Raw genomic sequence first — 19,782 nt, forward strand, 5'->3', positions numbered from 1 at the left:
TGCATGAAGAATGGAAAAAACTCCCCCCAAAACAAAAAAACCCCAAGACTTAGAAACTGTTTTTGACCAACCCTTCCCCTTCTACCAGTTCTGACTGCCAGGTGGAGACAGGTTCATGTAGTCACAACAAGCCCGGAGGTGCCCCAGCTGTGAGTGTTTTTGTGAGTGTATGAGCATCCTCTTCCCACTCAAGATCAACCCTTCCTCCGGAACAGTGATCTCCTTTCTAGCTCTCCAAAAATAGACTGGGAGAAAAGGTTCCATCTTTATTATACAGAATCACTCAGGCCCAAGGGATACAGGAAGGATGAGGATGGGGATTGGTTGTTACTGTGGGAGCTGCAACTTCTCTCAGTTCTTGGTGATGGCTTTGATGTCTTATGAAGCTCACCTGTGAGTAGTAATAGGTGGGGAGAGAGATTACTCAGGTTAGAGAAAAAGAAGTCCTTACTTTCCAGCATCCCTGTACTATCATCTTCTCAGAAAGACTGATGCCTCCTCTCCCGTCGTTCTACCAGTCAAAATTCTAACCACAAGGGCAAGGCCTATGTCTTTTTCTCCCCTTTTCCCCTCTGATTGTGAAATCCATAAGGGTAAGGCCTGATTCTGCTTTTACTCTGTCTATCCCCTAAGTGACATTGAGATCAGGGTACCTGCTCTCTTTGGCAGAGGTCTCTCTCTCTCTTTTCTTTCTTTCTCTCTCTCTCATACACACACACACACACACACACACACACACACACATTCACAGACAAAGATGGAGATGGGAATCATGAAGAGAGGGTGAGGGCAGGTCTGGCTTAAAGCTCTTGTACATGAAACAGTATTTTGAACCATAAAAGCTGGGTTAAAAGTTAATTTATATCATGTGTGATAATTATATTGAGTTCTTTATTCCTATGCTTATGGGTTTTATAATTTGGAAAAAATAGGTAGGATATGGTCTATAAAAGAACAAACCTTTATTTTGGTAGGGCCTGATAACCTTAGGGACCATCTTCTATTAGGCTGTCAGATACATTATAATAGACAGTGAGAGACAGTCAGGAATAGGAGGTGCTGTACAAAAGCTGGCACTGAGCTTGGAAGAAGACAGTAATACTGGGATTTACCTGCCTAGCTCAGCCCGGCTTCTCTCATTTATGATGGAATTTCTACCTCTGGCCTACTCCTAGATCTGGACATTGCTCCTTTCCCACCAGTAGCCACTATGCAGTCCTCTCCTTATTCTCAGTGATTATCCCCTGGGTAGGTCTTTCTATCCCCAAGCCCAAGAGACCATACCAAGACCAGGAACGTTGCTTGCTTAGTACTTGATAGTTGAGCCTGACTTGGTCTTGATGAGAGTCACTGTGGTATTGTAGAACATGCTGAGCAGGAATAGAGTGAGGAAGGTCACTGTCATGGGCCATAGGGTGGCCTCTCTATCATCCCCCTCCACAAAATCCTCATTAAGACAGTTGCACATCATCACTTCCTTCCAATGATCTGTGGGACAAACGAGTTCAACACTTTTAGGTCTCAAGAATTGAAGTAAACAGGGGTGGCTAGGTGGCACAGTGAATAGAGAACTGGCCCTGGAGTAAGGAGGACCTGAGTTCGAATCCAGCCTTAGATACTTAACACGAAACTAGCTGTGTGACCTTGGGCAAGTCACTTAACCCCAATTGCCCTACCTTACCCTCTCCAAAAAGAAAAATAAAGAATTTAAGTAGACAGAGAAAATCTGAGTACTTCCTTGGCTAGGGGGAAGTTGACTCAAGTTTAGAAAGACTTGGGAATCAGGATTTCTATATAGTGGAATGTAGAGCTCACAGAGACCTTGAGGTTTCAGAAGAATTTGAGACCTAGTTCATAAAACATCAATGTCTTAACTGCCAGATCTTTTTCATAGTCTAACCATATCTTTCCTTCCCCTTCCTATATTTGTGAGATTGATTTCATGAACCTAAGTGCAGAACTCTTGCTTATTCCTTTTAAATTTCATCTTATTCAGTGTGACTCATTGCTTTAATTTATCAGGATTATCTGTCTATCAGCTATCCTGCCAAGATTTGTGTCAATTGAAATTCCATTTATACTTTTATCCAAATTACTAAGAAAAATGTTGAAAAGTAAAAACCTAATGACAGACCTCTGGGATTCTTCACTAGAGAGCTCCCTCCAAGCAGACCTCAATCCATTAATTACTATTCATTCAGTTCCAAATCCTTAGTTGTACTATAATCCATCCTACATTTTTCTACCTTTTCCATACGTGTAGCATGAGAAACTTCATCAAAAGTCATGTGGAAATCTAAGCATAATATGATTGCAATGTGTGCTTGATCTATCCTGTCAAAAGAAAAACAGAGAAGGGAGAAGGGAAGGAGAATAAACATTTATATAGTGCTTACTCTGTGCCAGGCACTGTGCTAAGAACTTTACAGATAACGTCTCAACAGCTCTGTAAGATAGGGACTCTTATTACCCTCACTTTGTAGTTGAGGAAACTGAGGAAAAAAGGGTTTAAGTGGCTTGCCCAAGGTCACACAGTTAACAAGTTTCTGAGGTAAAATCTGAACTCAGGTCTTCCTGATTTTAAAAGAGCACTCTAATCCATCATGCTATCGAATTGCCTACAAGAAATGAAATTAAATAGTTTTGACTTGTTCCTGATGACACAGTGCTTGCCGACTTCTAATGGTCCCCTTTAAGACTCCCTTCCCTTTCCAAGTGATCACAAATCATTACCTTTTTTTAGGGAGAACAAAAGCACTTTCCAATTTCCTAAAAGCTATCTAACCTGTTCTATTCAATTTCAGGTCAAATTATCACTCATCTGCTCTATCTGTTTACTGAGAGATGAGCTCTCTATTTGCTCTTCATCCAATTCCAAACCCAAATCCAGATAATAGGAATTTTTCATTTTTCTTTTTTCCTCTTTGGATAAGCTGAGCTCTCTTTGAGGTGATTATGAATCTTATTTAGAAAATTTGCACTGTTCTGTGACTTTATGAAAACAATACTCTGGCATTCTCTTGTAAATAGGAACATCTGGGACACTTTATCAACAAAGAATCTCTTCCACTTGGACCCTTAGAGAACATGTGAGTGGCAGACAAACACTGTTAGTAAGCATATTTTATGACTCGCTTGGTATTTTTAGTCAGAGAACCTTTGCTTCACTCAGTAAACATTTATTAAACACCTTTATGTGCCAGACACTGGGCTAAGCCCTGTGGATACAAAAAGAGACTGAAGTATGTTACAATTGATATGTTATAGTGAGGAGTCCTTAGTTAGTTTATATAGCCACCATGATCTTAAGCAACTCTAAAATTCTGAACTGCTCTGACAACTTTGCCCATAATCTTCCAACATCCTTATTTATGAGATTTTACAAGTTATTTTAGATTCCAAATCAATGTTGTCCTTGGCTGTCATGTAACTCTACTTTGCGAGGAGACAAGTTTTTTTTAGCTAAGATAGCTTCATAATACTTTTGGTCTGCTAAACTTCATTAGACTCCCTTCTTGAAAGTATTTGTCATATATAGACAGGAGATTTCTGTGTAGTCTACAAAACTTGTTTCTTACTCTTGATCTATATTTTTTGGGCATATTTTTCAATGGACTTTTTTTTTTTACAAGTCTACATTTGCATTGAGGTAATGTATTAAAGTATAGATTGATTTAATTTGGGGAGTCCTTTCAAAGTCATCACAAGAAATATTTCTTGTCCATAACAGATATTGTATAAGTTAATATTTTCTTTATTATGCTCCTTTTACAAATGCTAATAATGAATATTGAAATATGAGTTAGCCAAGTATCACATAAAATGATGTTTCTTTTGCCTGTAGGTACATGATAAAACCAATTGTATCAACCCTTGATTCTCTAAGAGGGTCTTTCATAATGGAAATGCCACTAGACTTGAAGTCGGGGAGACCTGTGTTCAAATTTGGCTTAGAGTAGACCCTTACTAGCTGTGTGACCATGGGCATATCTCTTCATTTCAATTTTCTCATTTGTAAAGTGACAGGATATAGCGAACACAAGAGTCTCTAACGTCCCTTCTGGTTCTAGTTCTATGATGCTACAATCCTTTGTCTTCTACTTTCAATTATAGGAAAAAAAATTTCAAGGCTGAGTTAGTTCTATGAATAGTTTATCTATAGGGGAAAGATGTCCGTTTTAGAATGCTAACAATTAAGTTAATATTTACAGATGGTTTAAGGACCATTTAAAGTTTCTTAGTACTTTTGGCCCATTTTCTGCCACCAGAAGGGAACCACATAGGAATGAGTACTTTTTGTATTTTTCTTTGTTCCATGAGTTGTCATGGTGAAAAATTTTATCATTTAGAGAGGCCAGCTTCATGGAGATGAGCATCTCCATACTTCAGAAAGTAGATTCAGTCTTTTGTCAAGACATTACTCAAAGCCTTTCAAGAAGTGCAGATCCTGATAGAGTCTGTGCTCTGTTGGTATAGCTTTTAATCAGTCTTTAAGGGACCCCTCTTGAGGCATTAAAGTAGGACTTTGTGAAGGATTACACCTAACAACTTCAAAACCTATTTTTTCAATCTTCCTTAGCATAATGAGTCTTACTTCATTCTGAACTTTATCATTCTTACTTATGCTGGCTATCAGAGTATTCTTTCAATGATTGACTTTGATCCCCTTAATTCCCTACTCTAAAACCTTTTACAATTCCCTATTGTTTATAAGATAAAGTCAAATTTGGTGTACCCCTCCCTTACAATATTATAGCATAGTACATAGACATACTCAATTGTCTAGTCAAACTGGATTATCAAATGCATTTTGGATTTTTCCTATATTGACTCACTCTTTGGGATATCTTTGGGATACATACTTCCTATTCTTCCCTGATACTCTTGAGCATTTAGTCTGTACTTTTCCAATGTAAATGATGTCATGAAAACCCATGCCTTGTAAAGAGAAGCCACAGATGGTCCTGGCTCTTCACCTTGCTAGTGATGTGACTTTGGGAAAGTCATTTAACCTCCCTGAACTTCAATTTTCTCATCTATAAGTTGGTTGCAGCAGTTAATATACAAATATGTTGTAAAGGAAGTTCTGTATAAATCATGAAGTTCTATAGGCATGCTATCTATTGTTATCATTCTGTTTTAGTTATTTGTGTATGTAATTGTACCTGTTATTAGACTACTACCCCTAAACACAGTGTTCTTACCCCTAGTAAGGATTTAATAAATATTGTTACATTGTCTGGTGAAAGTAGGCAAAGGAGCTGGTGTGATAGGTAATAATTTTGCAGTTTTGTTGATGTTTTTCAGTTTTATTGTTAAATTCCATCAGAGGAATTTAGTTTGGGGAGTTATGGGCAAACATAGGAGAGGTCTTTTTTTTGGGTCATCCCTATCTTAGAGGTGATGCAGGTCCATAAATGAAATTCTGGGAAGTTTATGAAGCTACCAGGGAAAGTTTTTCTGGAGAATTACTCAGACAAAGGAAAGGGACCTGTTTCCCACCCCCCCAACAAATATAAGCCCTGGGATGAAGGAAGGAGAAAGGGAAGTAATTAGGCTGATGGTCATTGGTGAGAAATTCAGTGTCTTAAGTGATAAATGGTTATATATGCATATATGTGGTATATACTTGTTATACTTATGAATATATATTTAACTTTGTCATTTTTATTCATCCCAATGTAGCCAACTTGAATTATCTAGCCATTAATAAATAAAGAGCTAGAAAAATAAAATGGCTCTATTCTTAAATTACCAAACACCTGGACACTATATTGTCTAAACATGAACTATTTATGATTTACAGTGGCATGATCAGATTAAGTGATGATGATAACTAGGCAGTTATATAGTCCTGATGACAACTCTTTGATGATGCTCTCAGGATGTTGTAAGAATTTCTTGGAGAGAGCTGCCTCTTTTTTACTTACTATCAGAAGTAGGATAAACATGTACTGTTCTATTCCAAATTAGTTCTCATCTATGGAGCTCTCACATCCCCAAGGAATTCTCTATAACTCTTTGGATGAGAAGACCCAGGAAACAACTGAATACTATTGGGACAAAGATACAGTAGGAGCAGCTGTTGAGGGGGAAGGGGTGCTATCTATCTATCATCCATCCATTAGTATGCCATTCTTTCCTAGGTCACACAGCATTGGTCCCCTTGAGCAGCCTGTCACACTGACCATAGTTCCATGAGATCTGGCAGAACTCAATAGGTCAGATAGTCTAAACCTCTCATTTTACAGATGAGGATTGAGGCCCATAGAGGTTAAATGACTTGTCCAAGGTCACACAAGTACTAAGCACCAAAAGTAGGACTTGAACCCAGAGCTAGCACTCTTAGTATTGCATCATGTGGCTTCCATACCCTACCTTTCCTCAGCCTCATTTGGGTTCTCTGATCACTCTGATTTGTGTTCTCTATGTGGTGTGTTGTCCCATCTCCCTAGTCAGCCTGGGTATCCATCCAGGGCAGGGGCTACATACTCCCTTTCCTGATGTCAAACTTAAATACAAGGTATTATATTTAAGTGTAGTATCCACAGAAAGCTTGCTCTCCAGTGACTTTCATTTCCTGATACCCCTAACCCTTCAGGGCCTACCCAGGGGCACAAGGCCTATCTTTTTGGGAGACGATTTGGTAGTAATTATAATTACAATCTCTATAGAACTGTAAGGCATAAAATCACTTTCTCCTAAATAGCCCTGCGAATCAGGTAGTATAAATATCTCCATTTTGCAGAGGAGGGAATAGAGACTTACGGCAGTAAAATGACTTGCCCATTACCACACATTTAGCAAGTTAGTTGGGTGTTGAACCCAGGGTACTTATTCTGGTGTAGAGGCCACTGGATTTGGAGTCAGAGGACTGAGTTTGATTATCAGATTTTTTACTTCCTACCTATGTGGTAATTAAGAAGAAGTGAGTGAAGATTAGCCCTTTATATATTTGGCTAAGCCTGTTATCTCTAATTAGGAGGAAGGCTTCTAAATAACATGAGTAGGACATTTTGGATATGTAAGACCTTCAAATGATGAGCAACAGAGACAGAGGTGACAAGGCCCCAGGTTTTTCTCAAACACTAGGCCAAAGACAAGACTTAGGTATCTGGGTAGGAAGTAGAGAAGAGTGAGGATTGAGCAATTAAGGATTCAGCTGGGGATTGGTGGCAGGAGACTTTTATGAAGTCTAGGGACCAAGAGAGAGAGAACTGCCACTGAAAAACTTAAAGAAGCATAGACCAGGTTGGGTTACAGATTCTAGGTTAGGAGGACAAAGCCTATATATAGATAAATATTCAAAGGCCCATAAAGTTTCTCTAAGGGATAGACATACCTGAACTAGTTTAAACTCTAGCATCACTCCCTATTCCTAGTATATTCTTGGTCAGAGCCTGGGCAGAGGCCATTCAAAACAGAGGGCTTTTTTGTGATGAGAGGCCCTTGAGTAGACCCCTGGAACAGAATTGTCATTATGCCTCACTCTGGAAATTGTGGTAGATGTTGAGAGCAGAGAATAGAAAAATTTTCTCGGGGTTAGAGCTCCCAGGTCCTTGAGGAGATGGCATTTAATATCGGTGTCAGGGAGTCAGTTGCACTGTCACAGGCAGTCAGGTAACAATTCAGTTTTGAAGCTCTCAGATGATCCAGAGCTAAGGGAATCCCATGGTCTTAAGATGAATCAAGACCTCCCTCTTTCCTCTGCTGAAGGTGTATCTGGGGCAGAAGAGCTTTGGGAAATCCCTTTGTGCTTCTGAGTTATCTCATTTTGGTGTGTGAAAATCCTTCAATCTTGCCCTCCTCAGAAATTTTACTTGGCAATGGTAGAGAAGTCTCAGATAGGTATGAAGTATATCTAGGACACAGAGATGCTAATGGGAAAGGAAAAGGAAAAGAGTATAGGGTTCCCTAAAAAGATAAAGGTAAAAAGTTAAAAAAATGTAGCCCTTTCCTCACCACTACCAGGGGAATCCCTATCATGGATGACTATGTATATGTATATTTGTGTCTTTTTTGTTCCTGTTACTGTGTGTTTTTGTTTTATTGTCTCTGTACATATGAAATTTTTATCTATTGTGTATGTCTATTTTGTTCTTCTGGGAGTTGCCCTCTTTTTCCTTCACTCTGCCGAGTTAAAGCCCTTATTACCTTTCAATGGAGCTATTGTAATAAAATAGCCTAAATGGTTTTCTTGAACATCTTTCTAGAATCATGTTCCATACTGAGAAACTTCTATTGGCATCTCTCTGCTCACAGAACAAAGTCTAAACTCATCAATTTAACAGTCAAGGCCCCAGCTTTCTTTTCCAACCTCATTTCCCTAACCCACCTTTTGCTTCATTCAATATGATCCACTCCTTATCTTGTGAATACATCACTCACAGGCCTTCCTCTGGGCCTTTGTTTACACTTTTTTCCCTGATCCCCCTTGGTGTTCACTTCCTCCCCCAGGTCAGAACATGAGTCTGTTGCTCTTTTGTCTTCCTTAGACTAAAAGTTCCTTGAAGGCAGGCTCTGGCCTGCTCTTCTGTCTCACCCACTTTGTGGTTGGCACAGGATTCTTCATACTATAAAATCCTCAATAAATGTTGGAAATGAACCTCTCAGGGTCTATTCTGACCCAAGGATCTTATTAGTCATATGGAAACAAGTGGGAACTTGCCTTCCCAAGTGGATTAGGGCTCAGATTACAAGTTGGAGATGTTGGGGAGTGTCCTTGGTAAAGTGTTGACTCTCTCAGGAAAAGTGACCAAGACCTTACCTTAAAACATCTCTCTGAGCCCCATCCTAGCCAGGGTGGGGAAGATATGATGCATACTTGGCTTGGCTCATATTATGGGATACCCTTTCCCATTCTCCTTTCCTCTTCCCCAGTATATTCCACCACCCCTCCCCACCCTTACTCCCTACCTCTCCCCCCTCCTCAACCTGCCCCTCCCCCCGCCCCGCCTCTCTCCCTAGCTGTTGGGGACTACCTGTGGCGCAAACACTGAGGACAGGGCTAGCGTTGCTTCTGAGTGTCAAGATTTATTTCATTAGATACTTTTCTATAGATGGACTTCCCCTTCACTCTTGCCTTGTAACTCAAGTTCTGGGTAGTGATGGGGGCCAGATGGTTTAGGCTGGGTTTAATAACAGGTGCCAAAGGCATCAGACATGATGACAGATACATTGACATTGGTGGGTTTACCAGAGAATCGGTCGACAGTTTTCTGGGTGAAGTTGGTGGGAAGAGCTTCATGGCCTACTACACAGGAGTATTTGTTGTCTTCCTTCCATTCAGATGCTGGGACTTGGAGAATGCTGGATATTAGGAAGGTGTTGGTTCCCCTGGGCTCTGGGTAAGGGCCGCTGGTGATGTAGTTTTTCTCAGGCAGCTTCTCAGACCCTTTCATCCACTGTACTAATGCTTCCTGTGGGCTGTGACCCCTCACCAGGCATGTGATTGACACCACATCATCTAAGGCTACTTCCTCTGATGATGGTGGCAGCAGGTAGACCTGGGGTGGTATCTGGGGCACTAGGCAGGAAGAACAGAGACATGTGGTCAGTGAGAACTAGGTTCTGAGGAATGACTCTAATAGGAAGGGAATCATTTTAAAGGATTATTCAGAATGTAGGATGCCCTTAGGAATGAAGATGAGGCAAAACCTAGGGCCCAGCAGAGGATGCCGAGGGAGAGCAGCAGTAGATACTAGATAGGCTGGTGAGGAAGATGTTAATGACCAGGAGATTTGTGTTTCTTTATTTCTCTCTCAGTCTCTTCCTGTACCCTTTCACTCTCTTCCATTCTTTCTTTGTTCCTTTCTTTCTCCTTTACCTTGCTCTCCCTTGATGAGCCTTTTTATTTTTTGCTTTCTTTTCATCTCTCACTTTCTCCTCTTGTTGTTTTTCCTCTCTCCCCATCACTCTCATTCTCTTATTATATTTTACTGTCCTGTCTCTCCCTAGGGTTCCTTCTCTTTTATGGTCTGTCTCCGTATCTTGCTATCTTCCTGTTTCTCCTCATTTAAAAAAATGCGATTCCTGTCCCTTTGTCTTTTCCCACTTCTCCTTTCTCAGTTTGGATCTCTATGATTGATCTGATATGGAATTGGTTTAGTTCTACTCCCTTTTTGTTGCCACTGTGTATCTAGTGCTTTCCCCTTTTTAAAAATCTCTTCCCAAACCAAATAAGTTTTTCCCATTTGTTTCCCTTCCACCCTTCCCATATCCTTCAGTCTCCTGAAATTCTTCCCTATTTCTAATTGGCTCCCACCTTTGGGCTTGTAGATGGTCTTGGTAGTAGTTTCTATCTCAGGGTGAGACACAGTGCAGGAAAAGATGTCCCCACGGGTCCACTCCTCAGCATAGATCTCCAGTACACTGGACACACTGTATTTGCCACTGGAGTCCTGCTTAGTTGATCCTTGGATAGGGTTCAAAGTTGATCCCTGATCCGGAGTGTGCACCCAGGTAAACTTGGCTCCATTGCTGTTCTTGAGGCCACCGAGTGTACATGTCAGGTTGGCACTTGTGCCCAGGAGCAGGCTCTCCAGGGAAGGGGGACTCAGGGAGACATAAGCAGTTTTGCAACTACCTATGGGTTTTTCAACTAGAACACACAGAACACAGTCACCTTATGCAGCCAGGGTTACTCTCAGCCCTCTTTGAAGCCCCTCAGCTTAATGTTCTGCTTAACATTCAAGTGCTGCTCTTTACTGCCTTCCCTTTGGAGTACAGCATAGGGATCATCTCTAAGGTCTGTTAGGTAAGACCAAGGAGACTTCAGGCCTAGGTGAGGGAGCAGGGGTGGGGCAGGAAGGATGAATGGGGGGATTACTGGGTTTGAATCTTGCCTCAATCACTCACTAGCTCCATGAGGGTGGGTGAGTCATATAGCTTCCTTAAGCCTCAGGGTACCATCTCAATATGGGCTTAGTGCAGACTTCAGATGGTCATTGTGAAGGCCAAATGCGATCATGTACAGGAAGTGCTTTGCCAACCTTTTAATGTTATTAAATATGACCTATTTTTATTATGAGAGTTGTGTGTGTTTGTATGTGTTCTCCATGAGTTGTGTGTGTGGGGTGAGGCTGTAACTCCCCCAGAGCAAACTCCAAGTTCTTTCTCTTACCTTTCTTACAAGGAACCGTCACACTAGCATTGATGCCATAGTGTTGTGTTTGGCACTGGTAGGCCTGGAGGTCAGGGCACTGACTTGCAGGAAGGTCTAGCACACTGGCTTGAGTGTAGCGGTTGCCAATCAGCATAGCAGGGTAGTTCCTCACTGTGCCTTCAGAGCCACTGTAATTCCAGGTCATATCCACAGGCTCTGGGAAGAAGCCTTGAGCCAAGCAGCCTAGGACTATTGAGTCACTAGTCTTAGAGTAGAGTGAGTTTAGGGGGAACACACTGGGTGAGACCTTGGGTTCTGAAATGGAAAAACAGACTCAGGATTCTGCTGTGGGGAAAGAGTGATTCCTGTCACAGTATCCTTGCATCCATGACACATTCCCCCATCTTCTCTCCATTGTGGATACCAGTCTATGGCTCCCTATCTCTGCCCACTGTCTCTTGATTTCCATCCTCTCTTCATATTCTAGCTGTCTAACATCTGATGCTCTTTGGCTGGATGCCTGGAACTGAAGGAAGTGACCACAAGAGGGGGCTATGTCTAAGGGGAGGCCACTGGTATTGATGCAACAGAGCTGAGCTAATCTTTGTAGTTCAGGATGGCTGAGACACAAGAGAGACCACCATGGCTCAGGGCTCAGAAGCCTTAGAGTGGTGCTCCTATGGATCTAGGAACTTGACTGGAAAAATGGTCCGGGGCGGGGGGGCATTTGATTAAGGGTTAGAAGAGCTGAGCTTTTATCTCAGCTTTGCTACTTGCTACCTACATAACCTTGGGCAGTCTGAATGACTGATTCTTTGGGAGTCAGATTCCTTGTTTATAAGAGGAGGTCATTGGACTGAGTAATTTAAAAGATTCCTTCTAGTTTTAAATCCTATGAAACTTATTAAAAGGCACAGAAGGGATGGAGTACAGTATACTATTTTAGAAAATACTTATATGTGACTTCTATGTCCCTTCTCTGTGACTTGGTTTTCCTATTTGTTGGCTCCCACCGTATGGATACAAATCAAAGCTTAGTATACAGAGATTACATAGAAATCTAGGATTGGGGGTCCAGGTTAATTAGAGATTAGGGCAGGCTCAGCCTGAGGACAAAGTTATGTGACTGCCATGTCCTTTTTAAAACAGAGATCACCATATCCATTCGTCCCTATAGTCTTCATTGTCACCTGAGCTAAAAATGGCTTGAGATAAGGGAAAATAAAGAGATGGAGACAAAGAATCTGGACTTTCCTCATACATTAATAAACCTTATAGAATTTCTTTCTGCCCAGGAAAACTATTACAGGTTCTTGTGGCACCTCCTTGCTAGGACAGTGGGGCAGGGTAGACCCTGGAGACATTATAAGATGAATCAGGATAGAAACCAGAGCAAGAGCTCAGAGTGAATAGTTCTAGGTAGTCTTCAATGACTTCACATTTTGGTTCATTTTTCAATTGCACCTCCCCCCCCCCATATTAACTTCCATGTTCTTTTAGTTACATAGCACTAATTTCCTTAACTCTCCCTCCTCACTTCTCCCTCCTGTCACAGAAGAATGTGTCCCCATGTTCTTAACGAACATTATCTGTGTTGTTGTTTCTATACTTTGCTCCAGTATCATTCCTTCTCCTTCCACCCCCACCTCTCACCCCTAATGTATTTTTCATTCCCTTCCTCTACACTAGTTCCTTCATATCTTCCTACAAATACATTCAGCCCTCCTTACACCCTGAAAAACCTTTCCTAGCCTATCTAACTTATTTAACTATGGTCCCATTCTCTGCTAAACTTCTTAAAAATTAGCCTACATATCATGCTTCTACTCCCTAGACTGCAAGCTCCCACATTGAACTGTGAACTCCTTGAGAGCAGGAAAAGTTTATGTATTTACTGGCCTTTGTATCCCCAGCACTTAGTACAGTGCCTGGCACATAGTAGGCTGCATAAATGCTAGCTAACTGACTCTTCTCAACCCCTTATAGTTTGGCTTTTTTTCCTAAAACTTTACAGAAAGTTCCTTTTCATAACACCAAGGTCATCCTTTTTTTCTTTGTTTTGCTTTTTGGAGGGCAGTTGGGGTTAAGTGACTTGCCCAAGGTCACACAGCTAGTTTTTTGTGTTAAGTGTCTGAGGCCACACACCAAGGTCATCCTAATTGATAAATAAAATTATGTTTTTCAGTTCTCTCTCTCTCTCTCTCTCTCTCTCTCTCTCTCTCTCTCTCTCTCTCATATGTACTATACCATCCTTCTGTATATTTTCTTCTTGCCTGACTTCAGAGATGGCCAATTTCTTATTTTCTTCCTACCTCTGTCAGTCAGTCAGTAAACATATATTAAGTTCCTATTGTGTACCAGGTACTAAGTTAAGTGTTTAGGATTTAGTTTTGTCTTAAGAAAGGTAAAAGAACATTCTTGCTCTCAAGGAGCTCCCAGTCTAACAAGAGAGACAAAATACAAACAACTATGTACAAAAAAAGCTATATACAAGAGAAATTGAAAATAACCAACAGATTATTTTCCTCCTCTCCTTCATTGCCTCCTTGTCCTTTTCCTGATCCATCTTTTTTTCCCTCGACTTTCTTCTCTACACTCTCTTTCCCTTGGCATCATGACTCCAACTACTATCAAATGGGCTAATATGTAGAATAATAATGTAGGATTCTACAAGCCTTAAAGCATTATATGAAGATAAGCTATTATTATTACTGCAATCTTCGTAACTTCCAAATCTATATAGCCTACCTGACCTCTCTTCTAAGGTTTTTCAGACTTCTGTCTCTGACTGCCTATGGAACTTTTCCAACGGTATATCCTACTGTTAATTCAACCTCAACACGTCCAAAATGTGCTCATTCTTTGAAATTCATTGCCATAGGTCTGTAGCACTTACATTCATTCTCCCATTTTCACTTTCTTGTGGTTATTTCTGAATTTTCTTTCTTCCTCACCTCATATCCAATCAGTTACCAAGATCTGCTGATTCTATCTTCACAGCATCAATCACATGCATCCCTTCTTCTCTATTTATACTACAATTAAGATAGTAAAAAGGTACCTACTTGTCCATGATGAGGCCAAGTTACCAGGCCCAGTTGAACTGTATTCAAGGATACTTAAAGAAGGTGGATAATGGGATTGCTAAGTCACATGGAGAAATGAAGAGGTGACTCCAGACTGGAGAAGGGTAAAGACTGCCTTGTTTTTTTTAAAGGGAAGAAAATGGGGCCTGCAAGCTCCAAGCAAGTATGGTTGACCTGGAATCCTGGTAAAATTCTAGAGTATATTATTAAACCAATGGTTAGTGAATATGTAGAAAAGGAAGTGGTTATCAGAAGAGCCAGCAAGACTTTATCAAGAGTGGTCATGACAGACAATTCTCATTAACATTTTGAAAAGGTTATTAAATAATCCAGAGGAATTCCTAAGATATAGTTTACCTAAAGACTATAAAAGCAATTAATAATTTCACATCATTCTTGAGGACAAGATAGAGAGATATGGGCTGGATAATACTACAATTAGTTGGATTTGAAACTGATTGAATGGGTGGACTCAAAGAGCAGTTATTGAAGGTTTAGTGTTTACCTGAAAGTAGCTCCTTAATGAATTGCCCAAGTGACTTATGCTGGACTGAGCAGCATAAATTTTTTTTTAACAGTGACTTAGATAAAGGCATAGATGGCATACTTATAAAATTTGCAGATGACATAAAATCTAGAGGGTTAGCTAATACAACCTATGACAATTAAGATATAGGAAATATTAATGGGCTTGAATATTGGGCCAAATCTATTAAGATGAAATTTAATAGTAATAAATATAAAGTATTATTCTTAGGTAAAAAAAATTAACTTAAAAAATACTAGTTAAGGGAGACAGGGTTATACAGCAGTGATTTTTCTGGAAAAGATATGATGGTTTAAGTAAACTGCAAGCTCAATATGTATCAGTATTGTGATATTATCGGTCAAGTCTGTTAGTAAATATTTATTTAGTGTCAGCCATATGCCAGTAACTGTGCTAAGCGCTGGAGACACAAAGAAAAGTAAAAGATGCTTCCTGTCCTCATGGGACTTTCTAGTAAGCAAAGACAATGCACAGAAGGGAGCTGAAAAGAGGGGAGGAAGAGGGAAGTTACCCATTTAGGGGGCATTATGGAGAAGCCCAGAGGAGTGCAGAGCAAGGTGGGAAATGAAGAGATGGCTGACCTGGGCTCTCTCCTTTAGTGGTGGTTCCAAACAGAGGGAGAGGCTCCAGGGGCAGTGAATACTGATAAGGTAAACCTAATATGATCTTATGTAGCATTAAGAGCAGGTCTAGGAAGGAGACTCTATTCTACCTTGTTCTGCCCACATCCAGAATATCACGTTCTGTCCTACAGACCATGTTTTAGGAAGGATTCTGATAAGCTGGAGAGTTTCCAAAGAAGTCAATCAAGACGGAAAATAGCCTTTAGTCTGTGCCATATGAGAGTCAGATGAAGGAACTGAGGATGATTGCTTAGAGAAGAGAAGGCTTAGGGGGCAAATGATAGCTATGGACTTATTTGTGGAATCAATCAACACTTATTAAGATAGATTGAATTTGTTGCAGTTGGCCACAGAAAGCATAACTAGGAATGATGAATGGAAGGTGCAAATTTATTCTTGGTGTAAGGAAAGCATTGGAAGTGTTAAAAATGTGGACTTGCCTTCACAGAAAGTATCTAAACAAATACTGGATAACTCCTTGTAAGGTATATTAGAGGATTCTCGTTAAGTGACCTGTAATGTTCCTTCTAACTCTGAGATTCCATGACTCTATCCATGGGAATCTCATCAAGTCATGAGTTCAACAATCATCTTTATACAGATGATTCCCACACCTATATAGACAGCCCTAGTTTCTCTCCTGGTTTGCAGTTTCATGTTACTGTCTGCTAAACAACTCCTGCTGGATGTCTTGTAGGCATCTTAAACTGAACATGTCTAAAAATGAACTCATTTCCTCCAAAACCTATCCTTCCACTAAACTATTTCTGTTGATGGCATCCTTCTCAGTCATTCTACAACCTCCAAAATCACTGATTCTTTTTTCTCCCTCACCCACCATAGTTAGTCAGTTATCAACTCTCTCCAATCCATCCTTCACAAAGATACCAAAGTAATATTCATAGAGCACAGGCCTGACCATGTCACTATCCTGCTTAGGAAGGAAGCTGAGTGATTTTCTACTGCCAAAAGCAGAACAGGCTCTGGGCTCATACAGCTTGCAAAACTCCACCTTGAAGGCTCAAACCAGATTAAAATTTAATTGGGGACATGTTTAACAAAATAAAGAAAAACACAATACAACATAGATAATGTTACTTTATAATTTTCTAGGATCCCTTTTTATTTGAATTTGACATGGCCTAGATGATAAATATAAACTCCTCTATTTGGCATTGAAAGCTCTTTGTTGTCTGTCTGTAGACTACTTACTTTTTTCCAGTTATACTTTATTCTCCTTCACTCACTCTCTGTTCTGGCCAAAGTGGCCTATTTCCTATTGGCCATACAACATATTTCTCTGGCCTTTGTGCCTTTGCCTAGGCGATGCCTTCCTTCCTCACTTTTGTCTCTTAAAACCCATAGCTTTCTATTAAGAACAATTCAGGTGCTTCCTCCTCTTTAAGACCTTCTCTGATCCCCCTAGTTGTTAAGACTCTTGAAATTCCTTTGTAGTTCCTTATTTGTGCATGTCCTATCAGAATCTTAGTAGAATGTAAATGTCTTGAAAGCAAGGACAATTTTGGTCTTGTTTTGGTATCCCCACTGTCTAGTGTAGTGCCTTGCACATATTGGGTACTTAATATGTTTTTGTTGAACTGAACTGAATTGAATTATTATCATAATCTCCCAACAAGTTTTGCTACCTCCATTTTCCCCTCATCAATTCATCATTCACATTTCTTATACACAGATTTGGCCAGACCTTTCAGTCACTCTCTATTACCTACTGAATAATCTCATTCTCTAGCCTGGCTTCTCAGGAAGAACCTCCACAGTTTGCCTTCACCCTTATCTAGTCTTATCTCATATCTTCCTGAATGAACAGTTTCAGCTCTAGTCAAACTGGACCTTTCCCTTTGCTCTTTCCTAAACTTGATATGTCTTTCCCAGTCCTCCAGTTTCTCTATCCCTGCTTCTTAGATTCCCATCCATCTTTTGAAGTCCAACTCATCTTTCATCTTTAGGTCACTCTCACCTATTTAATATTATATATTCTAATTCGTGTTTATATTTCACTCTCTACTTGGCTGTAAGTTTTATGCAACTAGACATAGTATCTTATCTACCTTTGCGTTTTCCCCAGCACTAAAGTCTAGTGTTGTATACAGACTAGGTACTGAATAAATATTTTTAAACATTAATTTAATTTCAAAAAACTTTAAAAACATTGAATTGTGAAATTCTTAGAAGAGATTGTCTTTGCTTAGGGTCAAGATTAAAGATAGGAGAATGATTGGGAGCAGGGAGGGTAATATATATATTTCTATAAATATCTATATGAATATATATGAGTATCATAGATCCAGAGCTAGAAGGGACTTCAGAGGCTTTCTAGGCTAATCCCCTTATCTTATAGATGCAGAAACTGATGTCCGTTTAGGTTAAGTGATACAGATAGAAGCCATTAGAGGTTGGATTTGTATCTAGGTTCCCTTGAGCCTAGGTCAATGCTTTTCTTGCTATACCACACTTCTTTTCATATGAGGGTTCCTATATCCCCTAAAGTCCTACTTTGCTACTCTTTATATTCTTCAGGCTTATATCACTCCTTATATCCTTTTTAAGTCCTCATATCTCTCCTATTCCTCTCTCATCTTTCTTACATCCCTAATAGGCCTTCCATCACTTTCATCTCTCCCATCTTCATACCCTTCACATCACTGAGTTGTCTGATCATTGATGTAGAGATGGAAGAGACACTAAGGATCCTCAAGTTCAGCTCCTCCACTTTATAAAGGAGGAACTAGAATGTAAGTGACTTGTCTAAACTCAGAGTAAATTTTTGAACCCAGGTCTTCTAGCTCAAAATACAGCATTTTCCCCATGATAGCACAAACTTTCATAGTGCTCACCAGTATTCAAATCCATCACAGCTCTCAGAGTTCTTACCAGGACTCATTCCTTCCATGGTTCTCATCAGTCCTATTCTTCTCAAAACTCAAAGTCCTCAGATTCCTCACAGAACTCACAACTCTCTCAACCAATCAATAAAAAAATTTTACATCATCTTCTTTGTACCAGCGCTGAACTTCCTTCTCATTTAATTTTCCTGCCCTTTCCATCCTCTCACATCTCTCCCATCCCTCACAGTTCTCAGTCCTCACATCCCTTTGTCTTCCTGTCTTTATTAGTTCTTACATTCCTCAGAATCCTCATAGGCCTCATAGTTTCCATATCTTTTCAGACCCCTTGTCTCTTTCTCCTTTGTCTTTTTGGTTTTCCATTTGCCATAACTTGGATAAAAATTATTAGGAGTAGCTCTCTGCTACTTTCCAGCATATCTTCAGAAGAAATAGAATTAAGGAGTATCAAGTTGGAAGTCCAGTCTTAATTTTGGGTAAATAAAATGAGTCCCAGAGAAGGGAAATAACTTTTCTAAGTCAGTACACCTAGTTTTTGACAAAGCAGGTACCAGATCACAGGCCTCTTGAATTACCTTAAATCAAACTCAGGAAGCCTTTTCTACTTCATTCCTCATAGAATTCACAATCCTCTCCCCTCCCCCCCCGATAAAATTTTCCATTCTCTTCTTCTGTCCTCCCTCCCTCTTTTCTCTTTTCTGTTTCTCCCTCACCAAATATCCAGTATAGAGTTCCTCCAACTTCTTCCTTAGCATCTTTCCCCTTCTTTTTGGGTACTAGGGCCATTTCTGGGGAAAATGGTGAGACAAGAATTACCTGAGTTGTGTCCTGGCCTCATGCCTGTGTTTGTCCATCTACCCAGGAAGGGCAGTCTTAGAAGTCTTTTGTTCTAACCCCTGAATTCTCTTTCTCCCTCCCTCTTCCACCCATAGGCTCAGGCTCCAGATCATCAGAGGGGCTCAGTGGTCACTCTGACTTCCTGTCCTAGCTGATCCAGCCTGTCTTCCACGTCATGTCTGCTTTGTGGTTCTGGCTGTGGCTGGGCCAGGTGTATGAGGCTTGGGTCTGTCAGTTATTATGATGGTAGTGGGGGTGGTGTGGGAAGGTGGTGGTGGTAGGAAATGCATGTTGGGCCTTGTACTCTAAACCAACAAGGAAAGGGGGATAGAGTCTCAGAGTTACAACCATAAGCATAAGATTAGAGATAAAGAGTTAGAGATACCCAGAGACTGTTAGGTACACAAAAATGAGAACAAAGGTGGGATTTAGGGATTATATGATGGGGGATTTCTATGGACAAGGAGGTGACCACTCAGGTCAGTGAAGTGGTAGAGAAGGCAACAGGATGTTGGGATAAACATACCTAGTCCCAAGACAGACATATCAGATATGTGCAGAATGATTTGAATGGTCTATGACACTTATTTATGATTTGAACTCTCCATGTTGGCAGTAGAAATGATGGATCCAGTTATTTGTGTTCGTATGAAGTTGGCTAATTCCTATGTAACTAGACCAGTTTTATTGTTAGCAGTCTGTGAGTCAGGCTTGTGGGACC

At 40.3% G+C, this 19,782-nt stretch overlaps 1 gene segment (V, D, J or C); it reads right to left on the reverse strand.

Annotated features, from left to right (window-relative positions):
- Positions 1–252: 252 nt before the first annotated feature.
- On the reverse strand, positions 253–19,164 carry LOC138173797 (immunoglobulin heavy constant alpha 2-like). The segment is given in 6 exon segments: positions 253–391; positions 1,285–1,488; positions 9,197–9,526; positions 10,265–10,600; positions 11,123–11,419; positions 19,041–19,164. Coding segments are annotated over 5 exon segments (1,167 nt in total).
- Between the last annotated feature and the right edge of the window lie 618 nt (positions 19,165–19,782).

This window comes from Petaurus breviceps, unplaced genomic scaffold (genome assembly GCF_028583685.1).
Source record: "Petaurus breviceps papuanus isolate PSGF00001 unplaced genomic scaffold, PetGlider_PUasm1.0 64, whole genome shotgun sequence".
NCBI classification, from domain to species: Eukaryota; Metazoa; Chordata; class Mammalia; order Diprotodontia; family Petauridae; genus Petaurus; species Petaurus breviceps.